At 44.2% G+C, this 15,283-nt stretch overlaps 1 protein-coding gene across 1 annotated transcript in view; it reads right to left on the reverse strand.

Moving 5' to 3' along the window:
* LOC124616417 (ureidoglycolate dehydrogenase (NAD(+))-like) overlaps window positions 1–15,283 on the reverse strand; it is a 73,434-nt gene that overhangs the window by 3,955 nt on the left and 54,196 nt on the right. Inside the window, exon 4 of the mRNA XM_047144723.1 lies at window positions 8,336–8,622. Within this exon, the coding sequence (XP_047000679.1) occupies window positions 8,336–8,622 (287 nt within the window). The remainder of the gene's footprint in view (window positions 1–8,335; window positions 8,623–15,283) is intronic.

The following is a 15,283-nucleotide window of genomic DNA, read 5'->3' on the forward strand; positions in this document are numbered from 1 at the left end:
TGGTCTGTTATTTTTCGATCAGCACAACTGTCTGAAGTTCAGCACTGTCGCGACACAAGAGAGGGATGAGAATTTTCGCTATATATTACCCATTGTTGTTGTTGTGGTCTTCAGTCCTGAGACTGGTTTGATGCAGCTCTCCATGCTACTCTATCCTGTGCAAGCTCCTTCATCTCCCAGTACCTACTGCAACCTACATCCTTTTGAATCTGCTTAGTGTATTCATCTCTTGGTCTCCCCCTACGATTTTTACCCTCCACGCTGCCCTCCAGTGCTAAATTTGTGATCCCTTGATGCCTCAGGACATGTCCTACCAACCGATCCCTTCTTCTAGTCAAGTTGTGCCACAAACTTCTCTTCTCCCCAATCCCACTCAATACCTCCTCATTAGTTATGTGATCTACTCATCTAATCTTCAGCATTCTTCTGTAGCACCACACTTCGAAAGCTTCTATTCTCTTCTTGTCCAAACTATTTATCGTCCATGTTTCACTTCCATACATGGCTACACTCCATACAAATACTTTCAGAAACGACTTCCTGATACTCAAATCTATATTCGATGTTAACAAATTCCTCTTCTTCAGAAACGCTTTCCTTGCCATTGCCAGTCTACATTTTACATCCTCTCTACTTCGACCATCATCAGTTATTTTGCTCCCCAAATAGAAAAACTCCTTTACTACTTTAAATGTCTCATTTCCAAATCTAATTCCATCAGCATCGCCCGACTTAATTCGACTACATTCCATTATCCTCGTTTTGCTTTTGTTGATGTTCATCTTATATCCTCCTTTCAAGACACTGTCCATTCCTTTCAACTGCTCTTCCAAGTCCTTTGCTGTCTCTGACAGAATTACAATGTCATCGGCGAACCTCAAAGTTTTTATTTCTTCTCCATGGACTTTAATACCTACTCCGAATTTTTCTTTTGTTTCCTTTACTGCTTGCTCAATATACAGATTGAATAACATCGGGGATAGGCTACAACCCAGCGTCACTCCCTTCCCAACCACTGCTTCCCTTTCATGCCCCTCGACTCTTATAACTGCCATCTGGTTTCTATACAAATTGTAAACAGCCTTTCGCTCCCTGTATTTTACCCCTGCCACCTTTAGAATTTGAAAGAGAGTATTCCAGTCAACATTGTTAAAAGCTTTCTCTAAGTCTACAAATGCTAGAAATGCAGGTTTGCCTTTCCTTAATCTTTCTTCTAAGATAAGTTTTAGGGTCAGTATTGCCTCACGTGTTCCAATGTCTCTATGGAATCCAAACTGATCTTCCCCGAGGTCGGCTTCTACCAGTTTTTTCATTCGTCTGTAAAGAATTCGTGTTAGTATTTTGCAGCTGTCACGTATTAAACTGATAGTTTGGTAATTTTCACATCTGTCAACACCTGCTTTCTTTGGGATTGGAATTATTATATTCTTCTTGAAGTCTGAGGGTACTTCGCCTGTCTCATACATCTTGCTCACCAGGTGGTAGAGTTTTGTCAAGACTGGCTCTCCCAAGGACGTCAGTAGTTCTAATGGAATGTTGTCTACTCCTGGGGCCTTGTTTCGACTCAGGTCTTTCAGTGCTCTGTCAAACTCTTCATGCAGTATCGTATCTCACATTTCATCTTCATCTACATCCTCTTCCATTTCCATAATATTGTGATCAAGTACATCGCCCTTGTATAGACCCTCTACATACTCCTTCCACCTTCCTGCTTTCCGCTCTTTGCTTAGAACTGGGTTTCCATCTGAGCTCTTGATATTCATACAAGTGGCTCTCTTTTCTCCAAAGGTCCCTTTAATTTTCCTGTAGGCTGTATCTATCTTACCCCTAGTGAGATAAGCCTCTACATCCTTACATTTGTCCTCCAGCCATGCCTGCTTAGCCATTTTGCACTTCCTGTCGATCACATTTTTGAGACGTTTGTATGCCTTTTTGCCTGCTTCATTTACTGCATTTTTATATTTTCTCCTTTCATCAATTAAATTCAATATTTCTTCTGTTACCCAAGGATTTCTACTAGCCCTCGTCTTTTTACCTACTTGATGCTCTGCTGCCTTCACTACATTATCCCCCAGAGCTACCCATTCTTCTTCTACTGTATTTCTTTCCCCCATTCCTGTCAATTGTTCCCTTATGCTGGCCCTGAAACTCTGTACAACCTCTGGTTTAGTCAGTTTATCGAGGTCCCATCTCCTTAAATTCCCACCTTTTTGCAATTTCTTCAGTTTTAATCTACAGTTCATAACCAATAGATTGTGGTCAGAGTCCACATCTGCCCCTGGAAATGTCCTACAATTTAAGACCTGGTTCGTAAATCTCTGTCTTACCATTATATAATCTATCTGATACCTTTTAGTATCTCCAGGATTTTTCCATGTATACAACCTTCTTTTATGATTCTTGAACCAACTGTTAGCTATGATTAAGTTACGCTCTGTGCAAAATTCTTACAGATGGCTTCCTCTTTTATTTCTTACCCCCAATCCATATTCACCTACTACGTTTCCTTCTCTCCCTTTTCCTACTGTCGAATTCCGGCCACCCATGATTATTAAATTTTCTTCTCCCTTCACTACCTGAATAATTTCTTTTATCTCATCATACATTTCTTCAATTTCTTCGTCATCTGCAGAGCCAGTTGGCATATAAACTTGTACTACTGTAGTAGGCATCGGCTTCGTGTCTACCGTGGCCACTATAATACGTTCACTATGCTGTTTGTAGTAGTTTACCCGCACTCCTATTTTCTATTCATTATTAAACCTACTCCCGCATTACCCCTATTTGATTTTGTATTTATAACCCTGTATTCATCTGACCAGAAGTCTTGTTCCTCCTGCCACCGAACTTCACTAATTGCCACTACATCTAACTTTAACCTATCCATTTCCCTTTTTAAATTTTCTAACCTACCTGCCCGATTAAGGGATCTGACATTCTACGCTCCGATCCGTAGAATGCTAGTTTTCTTTCTCCTGATAACGACGTCTTCTTGAGTAGTCCCCGCCCGGAGATCCGAATGGGGGACTATTTTACCTCCGGAATATTTTACCCAAGAGGACGCCATCATCATTTAACCATACAGTAAAGCTGCATGCCCTCGGGAAAAATTACGGCTGTAGTTTCCCCTTGCTTTCAGCCGTTCGCAGTACCACAAGAGAAAGGCCGTTTTGGTTAATGTTACAAGGCCAGATCAGTCAATCATCCAGACTGTTGCCCCTGCAACTACTGAAAAGGCTGCTGCCCCTCTTCAGGAACCACACGTTTGTCTGGCCTCTTAACGGATACCCCTCCGTTGTGGTTGCACCTACGGTATGGCTATCTGTATCGTTGAGGCATGCAAGCCTCCCCACCAACGGCAAGGTCCTTGCTTCATAAGCGATGGATATTGTATATCTGCTATGAAACGACTTGACAGTAACATGTAGAGAGAATTTAAAGGTTTAGTTGACAAAAGCAAAAAATTACAAGGATGACAGAAGAGATTCATTGTTCTGTACCTCAAGAAGCACTTTGTGCTAAATTTGCAGGCATGGAGCACTTGAAGAAATTGGTGGTACGAATATTTCTGAAGTCGCACGCATTGTTCCACCAGCAGTTGGAACAACTTTCAATGGAACTGAGTGAAGAGTAAGGAGAAAAAAATGGCTCTGAGCACTATGGGACTTAACTGCTGAGGTCATCAGTCCCCTAGAACTTAGAACTACTTGAACCTAACTAACCTAAGGACAGCACACACATTCATGCCCGAGGCAGGATTCGAACCTGCGACCGTAGCGGTCGCGCGGTTCCAGACTGTAGCGCCTAGAACCGCTCGGCCACACCGGCCGGCAGTAAGGAGACATTGTATATTATTGCAAAGTATGCTGCTTAAGTCAAAGGGCAACCTGGATTGATTTTTTTATTTAAAACTTGCAATTGTTTGAGTTATGAAGGAGAAAGCAGTGAAGGAACGAGAATTAGAACATCCAGAATGGATTGCAAGACCTTACCTTTTAAGTTGATTTGACTGCACACTGCCCACAGTAAGACATTGCAAACTGAAAAACCACTTATTTCTGATTTCTTGGGGATGCACTGAAAAAGGAAATCGCGTTGTATGAGGGACACATTCTGACAAACACAATCCACTTCCCTTAGCTCAATGGCGTCAGACAAAAGTGAGATTTGAAGAATTCATTGTGGCCTTGAAACAGTATTGCAAGTTATAAGGACTGTTTGGTAAACATTTTGAGAAGACTGCCAGTCTTGTATCTGTTTACGAGACTGTTTGCCATTTCAATTGCAAGTGCCCTTGTGCATGTCTAGATGTAACTGATTGATCTTCAAGATAATTCCCATTTTAAATAGAAATCCCATTAAAACAGATGATGATGTCCCGTCGGGTAGACCGCTCGCCTGGTGCAAGTCTTTCGATCTGACGCCACTTCGGCGACTTGCGCGTCGACGGGGATGAAATGATGATGATTACGACAACACAACACCCAGTCCCTGAGCGGAGAAAATCTCCGACCCAGTCGGGAATCCAACCCGGGCCCTTAGGATTGACAGTCTGTCGCGCTGACCACATGTCTAGGACATGCAAATTGCTTTCCTCAGGTAGAGTTTCCACCTCTCTGTAAAGAGGTTGAAAAGTAGTACAACATTTAGAGCTACATGTGTGTGGAAAAGACGTCTTTTTCGATTATGAAACTAAACAAGGCACGATTAGGTAGCAACCGGAATCTGAAAATATGTGAAATTGTCTGCATCTGACCATATGCCGACAGTTCGAACCGGATAGAAAATTTATTACGTATTCAGCATGCCAAAAACAATTAAATTTGTTTTCGGTTCTGTGTCATTGAGAAATGTGGGCCGCGCAGGATTAGCAGAGCGGTCTAGGGCGCTGCAATCAAGGACTGTGCGGCTGATCCCGGTGGACGTTCGAGTCCTCCCTTTGGCATGTGTGTGTGTGTTTGTCCTTAGGATAATTTAGGTTAAGTAGTGTGTAAGCTTAGGGACTGATGACCTTAGCGGTTAAGTCCCATAAGATTTCACACACATTTGGACATTTTTTTTTGAGAAATGTGGAATATAAAACCAGGTTGTACAAACTGCGACTGCCTTGCAATTTAAATGTGAAGCGGTCACAGTACTACCCTCGTTACCTTCCCTGCACTCCAACATTGTGGTGTGGTGGTGGGGGAAATGTTCCAGCCAGGCTGAGCGCTATGGCACTCATGCCAAGGCACGGCCCACAAGCCGAATTCTTGGTCGCCTAGCATTTTATGGTACCCGCTTGTGGCTGCCAGCACTTGAGTCCTTCAGAATAAATGTGGTGGTCTCCTGGCTGCAAAGTATGCAACAGGTTATCTGTCAATCTCTCCCTTTCTACAATTTCTCTTCTTCTCTCCTAGTCTCTTTCTGACCGTTCTTTTAGTAGTACCCACGTACACCTCCCCACAACTACACGAAGTACCATAAACTCCTGCTTTTTACAACAGTTTTCTAGTATCCTTGGCCAGTCTTAGGTGATCTTGTGTCTTGTGAGTGGGTTCGTGGATTACGGCTACGCTCCGCTTTTTCAAGATTTTTCCTATGCGGTCAGTAACGTCCTTAATGAAAACCCGGAAAACTTTCGATTTCACAAGCGCTCGTGCATCGCTATGATTTTTGCGTGGCGGTCTTAACGCTCTCATTCATGAGCAATGCAGTGGTGAGTGTTTCAATTCTGCATCAAACAGCTCTGGTTCGCACAAGTTTCTTGCTCTATTCGCCAATGTTTTTATGATGCCTCACTTTGTTGTGGGTGGTGGTTCGAATCATGGCGTAGGTAATGGTCAGTCTGTGTGTGTTTCGGTAAGCTGTATGTCCCAAGCTACAATCTTCTTTTTGAAAACTAGCACATCACAAAAATTTAATCTTCCGCCTGCCTCCTCCTCCATGGTAAACGGAATCTTCTGGTTAATCCCTTCAGATGCTTGTGAAAACGGCCTAGTTTCTCTGTGCCATGCCTTCACAAAACAAACGTATTATGCGCTCAGTGGAACTAAATATTCGTTTCTTTTTTTATTGTTAAAGCATCAGGCAGCCACAACCGGATACCATGAAAGGCTATACAGAGAGGCCTTAGAGATTGTAAAACACCGAAGTAATTTCAGTAGGAAGGAGAAGAGCGTCAAATTGAAAGACATCTGGAATCTAGTGCTGAAGATGACGTGTGCCAGTCTACCGCTGTGGGTTGATAGCAACAGCGGACGACGGCAACTAGAGGCCAATTGCGTTCGTGTATTCAAAGCATGTGAGGTCAAGCCACTGTGTGGGAGCAGGCGTAAACGAAATTTTGCTGCATTCAGTAGCAAGCCAGGGTCTGAATCGGACACTCAAAGCAGCTACGATCCCCCGTGAAAATGTCGTCCACAGCAGGGGGCGAAAAGTTAGGTTTACGTATGAAATCTGTTCGACCACGACATAACACCCGGGAACATTTTATTAATTGTGGCATTTCTGGACGTGAAAGTTTACGTTTTACAAGAAGTACTTCCACTGAGTTTCAGAAGCAGGAGGGAGGTACTGGCGGAAACAGAGTGGTAACGGCAGCTCGTGAGTTGAGCCTGAAGAGCTCGGTAAGAGCATTGGTCCTGAAAGGCAAAGGATGCGAGTTGGAGTTCCTGTTCGGTACACAGTTTTAAGCTGCCAGGTAACTGCAGTCAGTGGCCACTCCACTGCAGAGACAAACGTAAATAGCCGGCCGCTGTGACCGAGCGGTTCTAGGCGCTTCAGTCAGGAACCACGCTGCTGCTAAGGTCGCAGGTTCGAATCCTTCCTCGGGCATGCATGTGTGTGATGTCCTTAGGTTAGTTAGGTTTTAAGTACACTACTGGCCATTAAAATTGCTGCACCACGAAAATGACGTGCTACAGACGCGAAAATTAACCGACAAGAAGAAGATGGTTGATATGCAAATGATTAGCTTTTCAGAGCATTCACACAAGGTTGGCGCCGGTGGTGACACCTACAACGTGCTGACATGAGGAAAGTTTCCAACCGATTTCTCATACACCAACAGTAGTTGACCGACGTTGCCTGGTGAAACGTTGTTGTGAGGCCTCGTGTAACGAGGAGAACTGTGTACCATCACGTTTCCGACTTTGATAAAGGTCAGATTGTAGCCTATCGCGATTGCGGTTTATCGTATCGCGACATTGTTGCTCGCATTGGTCGAGATCCAATGACTGTTGGCAGATTATGGAATCGGTGGGTTCAGGAGGGTAATACGGAATGCCGTGCTGGATCCCTACGGCCTCGTATCACTAGCAGTCGAGATGACAGGCATCTTATCCGCATGGCGGTAACGGATAGTGCAGCCACGTCTCGATACCCGAGTCAACAGATGGGGACGTTTGCAAGACAACAACCATCTGGACGAACAGTTCGACGGCGTTTGCAGCAGCGTGGACTATCAGCTCGGAGACCGTGACTGCGGTTACCCTTGACGCTGCATCACAGACAGGAGCGACTGCGATGGTGTACTCAACGACGACTCGGATGAATCCAGGTTCTGTTTACAGCATCATGATGGTCGCATCCGTGTGTGGCGACATCGCGGTGAACGCACATTGGAAGCGTGTATTCGTCATTGCCATACTGGCGTATCACCCGGCGTGATGGTATGGGGTGCCATTGGTTACACGTCTAGGTCACGTCTTGCTCGCATTGACGGCACTTTGAACAGATGTGTTACGACCCGTGGCTCTACCCTTCATTCGATCCCTGCGAAACCTTACATTTCAGCAGGGTAATGCACGACCACATGTTACAGGTCCTGTACGGGCCGTTCTGGATACAGAAAATGTTGGACTGCTGCCCTGGCCAGCACATTCTCCAGATCTCTCACCAATTGAAAACGTCTGGTCAATGGTGGCCGAGCAACTGGCTTCGCCAGTCACTACTCTTGATGAACTGTGGTATCGTGTTGAAGCTGCATGGGCAGCTGTACCTATAGACGCCATCCAAGCTCTGTTTGATGTCCAGGCGTATCAAGGCCGTTATTACGGCCAGAGGTGGTTGTTCTGGGTACTGAATTCTCAGGATCTATGCACCCAAATTGCGTGAAAATGTAATCACATGTCAGTTCTAGTATAATATATTTGTCCAATGAATACCCGTTTATCATCTGCATTTCTTCTTGGTGTATCAATATTAATGGGCAGTAGTGTAGTTCTAACTCTAGGGGACTGATGACCTCAGATGTTAAGTCCCTTAGTGCTTAGAGCCATGTGAACCATTTGAAGAAACATTCATTCTGATGTGGCATTCGTTTACTTTATTAGAGAGTGAGTTGTGCACTTACCATGGCGGCGCGCTGGTGCTTGGCGTAGGCGATGCCGCCGCGGCAGTCGCACTGCTCGGCGGATTTCTTGGAGAAGTCGCCGGGGGCGCGGACGGGGTGCGCAGCGTCGGCCGGTTCCGCGCAGCGCAGGGCGCTCAGCAAGACCGACAGCCGCTGGCGGAAGCCTTCGCCGAAGGCGTCCGGGTCCAGCACCAGGAAGCTCATGCCCAGACACGCGTGCTTTGGCGGGTCGTTGCAGTCTTTACCGCCGCTGCCGTGCACGGGGATGTTTGGGCCCGACTGCGCTCCTACCAGCACCACACGTCATCGTCACAACTACTTGCGACACGCTCACTTCTTACAAAACTGTATGTTGTACATAGGTCTTTCGATAAAATATCGATATATCGTTATTCTTTCCAAAAACTATCGATAAGCACATGTGATAATATTTCCCAATACAGCGTATTACAAAAAGGTACGGCCAAACTTTCAGGAAACATTCCTTACACACAAACAAAGAAAAGATGTTATGTGGATATGTGTCTGGAAACGCTTAATTTCCATGTTAGAGCTCATTTTAGTTTCATCAGTATGTACTGTACTTCCTCGATTCACCGCCAGTTGGCCCAATTGAAGGAAGGTAATGTTGACTTCGGTGCTTGTGTTGACATGCGACTCATTGCTCTACAGTACTAGCATCAAGCACATCAGTACGTAGCATCAACAGGTTATGTTCATCACGAACGTGGTTTTGCACTCAGTGCAATGTTTACAAATGCGGAGTTGGCAGATGCCCATTTGATGTATGGATTAGCACGGGGCAATAGCCGTGGCGCGGTACGTTTGTATCGAGACAGATTTCCAGAACGAAGGTGTCCCGACAGGAAGACGTTCGAAGCAATTGATCGGCCTCTTAGGGAGCACAGAACATTCCAGCCTATGACTCGCGACTGCGGAAGACCTAGAACGACGAGGACACCTGCAATGGACGAGAGAATTCTTCGTGCAGTTGACGATAACCCTAATGTCAGCGTCAGAGAACTTGCTGCTGTACAAGGTAACGTTGACCACGTCACTGTATGGAGAGTGCTACGGGAGAACCAGTTGTTTCCGTACCATGTACAGCGTGTGCAGGCACTATCAGCAGCTGCACGGGTACACTTCTGCAAATGGTTCATCCAGCAATGTGTCAATCCTCATTTCAGTGCAAATGTTCTCTTTACGGATGAGGCTTCATTCCAACGTGATCACATTGTAAATTTTCACAATCAACGTGTGTGAGCTGACGAGAATCCGCACGCAATTGTTCAATCACGTCATCAACACAGATTTTTTGTGAACGTTTGGGCAGGCATTGTTGGTGATGTCTTGATTGGGCCCCATGTTCTTCCACCTACGCTCAATGGAGCACGTTATCATGATTTCACACGGGATACTCTACATGTGCCTTTACAAGTACGACACAACATGTGGTTCATGCACGATGGAGCTCCTGCACATTTCAGTCGAAGTGTTCGTACGCTTCTCAACAACAGATTCGGTGACCGATGGATTGGTAGAGGCGGACCAATTCCATGGGCTCCAAGCTCTCCTAACCTCAACCCTCTTGACTTTGATTTATGGGGGAATTTGAAAGCTCTTGTCTACGCAACCCCGGTACGAAATGTAGAGACTCTTCGTGCTCGTATTGTGGACGGCTGTGATACAATACGCCGTTCTCCAGGGCTGCATCAGTGCATCAGGGATTCTATACGACGGAGGGTGAGTGGAATAACAAGATTTCCGATGTGAAGATATGGCACACCAGTGGCGTTGAAAAACAGTTTTTAACGCAACTAGTGTGCTATCCCTTCACATCGGCGATCTCCGAAAACAGTTGCTGAAAATGGTGAAAAAAATTTAAATGACAATATTGGTCTTTGCGGTGGACGGGGACGTGTGAGGGAAATACTGACGTAATCGACGCTCGGCGCAACCAACAGAAACTGGAACTTCACCGCTTAGTTTTGATACTACAACTGCTGGGTCGCTGGCGTTGGCAGAAATTAAAAAAGAGGAAAGTTTGACGTGAAGTGTTCTGAACAGACCGAACGACGGATACCCTCTATTAGACTTGGCCACTGTTTCTATGTTTAGATACAGTGTATCGATACGTGGAACTGTTTCAGTGTTTCGGAACGGCTATGGTTCACTGTTTCGAAACAGTGGTGTTTCATTCCGCCCCTGTCTCGGATAACCGCACCAGATTCGATCTCGAGCCAGACACAGAAACTGTATCGTTGTTTCAAAATAAGGCTGTTTCAGTCCACCTGTGCTTGGAACGGACTAATTGTATGGAAACAGTGATGTTTCATTCCGCTCTGTGTCGTACGAGATTCGGGCTCGGCACAGGTACCGAAACACAACATAAAATTTCATGAAACACTTTCAAGAGTGTCGAAATCTTTTTGACAAGCAATAGCATGAAGCTTAATATATCCGAAAATAAAGCTTCGTTTCTAGCTGACTGTCCTATTACGAAATGGCGTAACATCTGCTTTATAAACATTAACCAAACAATAAAGCAACGCATACTATTCACATTCAAAATAATAAATATGTGAAAATCATTCGATTAAATTACACTTTTTTATAACATACACTTCTCTTTTCATGTACAGTAATCATACTAAGAAACGCAAGTAAGCCTACAACATTCTGAATAAAAAAAGGCGCAGAGTGGCAGTTATTAGACATATACATAAATTTGATGTAGGTATAATTGCAAGCAATCTGTTTGACATATCACTGATAGTATAACGGTGAACGGGAAGGGCTGGGAAGCATGGTGAATTTATAGTAACACTTCGAAACACCTTGAAAGACAAAATTTTTTTCTGTTGTATTTTGTTATTTATTCGAATTATTTGGCGTTATTTGTGAGTCTATAGTCACTGTGCTTATTATCCACAATGATTCCCTTTGTGTGCATGTAAATTAGCAGGATGGGTATATTACCCATACTAAATCAATACTTAAACACACAGATCTAAAATCAGCTGTGTATTTACAGTGTGCAACCGATACTTTTATACGCTGGTACTTCGATGACTTCACTGTCGGTATATCGATATAACGATACGTCTTCGATGTATCGATGGCCGATAATGAAATATTTTTAAATATCGACATATCGGATTGCCGGTATTTTTTAAAATATCAACAGCCCTAGTTGTGCAGGGTTAAAGGTAAGTTCTCTGTGAACGCCTGGAAAATACTAACAATTTTCATAAAGTTTACATGCCTCTGACTAAAAATCTTGCACTCTCAGTAGAACGAAAATTGTAGGACAATAGGAGTGTTTCTTGATGAACATATCGACATAGTGCGTTGGTGCATAAGTTCGTAGCGTTTTTCCTGAAGTTCAATAAACTCAACAGATAACTGAGACTTTAGTCGTCAATAATATATCCTGCTTCACTATTTACAACAATCTGCCAACGCTGGGATAACTTTTCGATTCCACCACCGTACAAATAACGGGTTTTCAGGGGAAGAAGTCGTTGAGCCATGTTCGAAGCGCATTTTCATCCGGAAAGGAAGTTCCTTAAAGGCTGTTCGATAAAGAGCGGAAAATGTGAAAATCTGAATGTGTAAGACCATGTGAATAAGGTGTATTCGGAATGACTTCCCAACCAAACTCCTGTACAGTGTTGTTTGTTAGTCTAGCAGAATGTGGACAGCCGTTATCGTGGAGTACCATCACTTCACGCGGTCCTCCTCGTCTCTGTTCTTGGACAGTGTACCCAAGATGTCTCAGCCGTTCACAATAAATGTCAACAGTGATGGTTACGACTCGGGGAAGCAATTCGTAGTACACCACATCTTCACTGTTCGACCACATGCTTAACATTATCTTTTCTGGTCTTTATGCGAGGAGTTACGCCTTTATTTGGAATCAACCATTCCTTTCTTTTCCTTACATTAAGCCGGCTGCTGTGACCGAGCGGTTCTAGGTGCTTCAGTCCGGAACTGGGCTGCTGCTACGGTCGCAGGTTCGAATCCTGCCTCAGGCATGGATGTGTCTGATGTCCTTAGATTAGTTAGGTTTAAGTAGTAATAAGACTAGGGGACTGATGACCTCAGATGTTAAATCCTATAGTGCTTGGAGCCGTTTTGAACCTTACATTAACATAAAGTCACCATTTCCTGACACCAGTAAAGACACAGGATAGGAGTGATCTGTGTTGTTCACGAGCCAATTGATAACGAGCAAGCAGAGATGGACATATGGTCAGCCACTGATCTTTTTGATTTTGGCTTAGAGGTTGCGCTACCCGTACACCTGATTTGTGAACCTTCGTCATTGCATGCTAATTTCGCACGAAGGTGGAATGATCACTTTTCATTGCTTGCTAGTTTTCCAGAACACTGACGTGAATCATTGTGGATTAATGCGTTTAAATGATCTTCATCAAACTCCGGAGGTCTTCCTAAGAATGGAGAGTCACTAATGTCAGAACTACCCTCCTTAAACCGAGAATACCATTTTGTTGCCATGCTCTGTGCAGTGGCATTATCCCCTTATATGGTAACGTTTCTGTCTGCCCCCGCTGCTGTTACCAATCTACTGAACGGAGACAGAATAATATTTCTGGTATGTTACGAATTCTCCACTTGGCTGTCCATTTTATGGGGTTCACAGCGCCACTCCAAATGACAAAATAATAATACATATGTAAACTCAAATACTGTTGTAACAGCGACCGGAGCGGTCACAGGGTTGAAGTGACGGAAAACGCAGCGGGGCCCACGGAGGGGCCCGCGAACAACCCAACAGGAGAAGACGAGAGAACGGACACGACCAACGAAGGACAGAACGAACAACAACAGGATCGAACAATGGAGTCACCAGGATACCTAACAAATACGTCCACTCGTACACAGAACAAGTAAGCAAGCTGTCTAATGCGAGGCGATGTGTCAACAGACGTACGCAAGATTAGACTGGCTAACTGAGCTTTTTTTTAATTTTTTTTTTATTTTCAATCCCCCCCCCCCCCCCCGAAGGGGGCGGGCTGGCAGCAGCTTAGTACGCTGCTCTACAGCCTACAGACTTTTTTAAAAACGGAAGAAGAAAAGAAACAAGAAAAACAGGCGATAAAACGGTGACTTAAAGTGTAAAATGGCGGAAAAATGCGGAAAGTTAAAGCAGAAAGCAAAGGGGTTGGCAATGTTAATAAAATACACAGGAATCAGACAAGTAACATTGTAGACGCACAATTAAAAAAAACCATGGCAACAGTCTGGTTTCTGTTCGCAAGAGATAAAAATATCACACCCAGCGACAGTATGATGGCCGTTCGCAACACTTCCCAAAAGACACAACACGGAACACTCACTGTAAAACACTGCACAAAAAAGTCGGCACAAAGATAACACTTCCGAGCCAAAAGCAGATGGGGGGGGGGGGGACCTGGAGGATGGGGAAGAACAAAGAGGGAGGAGAGGAAAAAACGAAAGGGGGGGGAACCAAGGAGGGAGAGGACTCATAAGGGGGGAGAGGGGCAGGGCAGACGCGAGAGGGAATGAGAAGAGGCAGAGGAGAGAAACGCAAAAGGACTCGGGGGAGAGAAGGGGCAGAGAGAGGGGAGGTGGGGAAAATAGAGGATGGAAGGGGGGAGGGGAGAGTTAGCTGAGCGAGAGGCAGTCCTTAAATACTCTATCGGGGGTGCCACTATTGGCCGCTGGAACCATGTGTTCCACTGTGGCGCCCTTGCACTAAATGCGGGTCAGGAGGTGCGCGCTGCCACAGCTTACAGCGCGATGGCGCAGAGGCCTCTATGGGTCTTCGACGTCCATGATGACTGGCGGGGATTCAAATTCCAGAGCGCGCGGTACCAGAAATACCAACAGTGAACTACAATTAAAAATGAGAATCGATAAAGAAAGCCATAGAAAGAGGACTACCACCTTGTAAAACAAAAACGCTATCAACTTTTGCACCAGCCTAACATAATAATATTATAATCATATTATTTCTCACTTTGACTTTATTACAATTTTTTGGGAAAATCAGTAACTACAGTCTTATATGGCGGTCCATACTTGTAATCCATGCACTGACTGCCTACCTTACTTATGCGCTTGAAAATTTAAGCCACATCAGCAACACGTCTATCTACAAAGTAGACTACAATCATATCAGCTGTAAGATTTTATTCTAGAAATATGTATATCTGATAATTGAAATTAACACTACTTTTTTATAATTAATACATGTGTACTTCCGTTGCAGTTAATAGTACATTAGTGTCCGTAGTCTACTTTCCTCCAAATAGTACCCTGAAACATGTCAAAAATAGTCAGAGCTCTATCTCAAATAGATTTTTTGGGTTATGCACCTCTGTCGGTAAATACAGAACCCTTTTAGGATCACTTTGTTGGCCATCTGTCTGCCCCCCTGTTAAAAACCCTTTTTCTCATGAACGGGTAGACGTTACAAGGCGAAATTTCCGTCGCAAACTAGGATCTACAGTCCCTTGGCGGTGTCAAAAATTGAAGTATCTGAATCAATGCAGTCAAAAGATACGGCAATTTATGAGAAATACTTTGATACTCACAAACTCACTCATTTAAATCTGTACTGTATTCCCCATAGGCCGAGGATCATGAAATCTGGCAAAAGGTAAGGTTTCATAGTACAAATAAATAAAAAATCTGAAAACTTTTATTTTGTAGTTATATAAATTCTTTTGTTCTCCGATTGTCTGTCTGCTCATCCGTCTGTTAGGACTTTTTTTTTCTCAGTAGCTGATAGAGGTATCAAGTAGAAATTTATTTCAAGCGGCAAGATCTATGATCCCTTGGCGGAGTAATAAATATAAGTTTGTAAATTTAAACAAAGGGCATTTATGTCACATATTTTGACACTCCGCAAACTCACTCATCAAAACCTGTGAAGTACTACCCGTTGACCTACACTAC

This window comes from Schistocerca americana, chromosome 5 (genome assembly GCF_021461395.2).
Source record: "Schistocerca americana isolate TAMUIC-IGC-003095 chromosome 5, iqSchAmer2.1, whole genome shotgun sequence".
Lineage (NCBI taxonomy): Eukaryota > Metazoa > Arthropoda > Insecta > Orthoptera > Acrididae > Schistocerca > Schistocerca americana.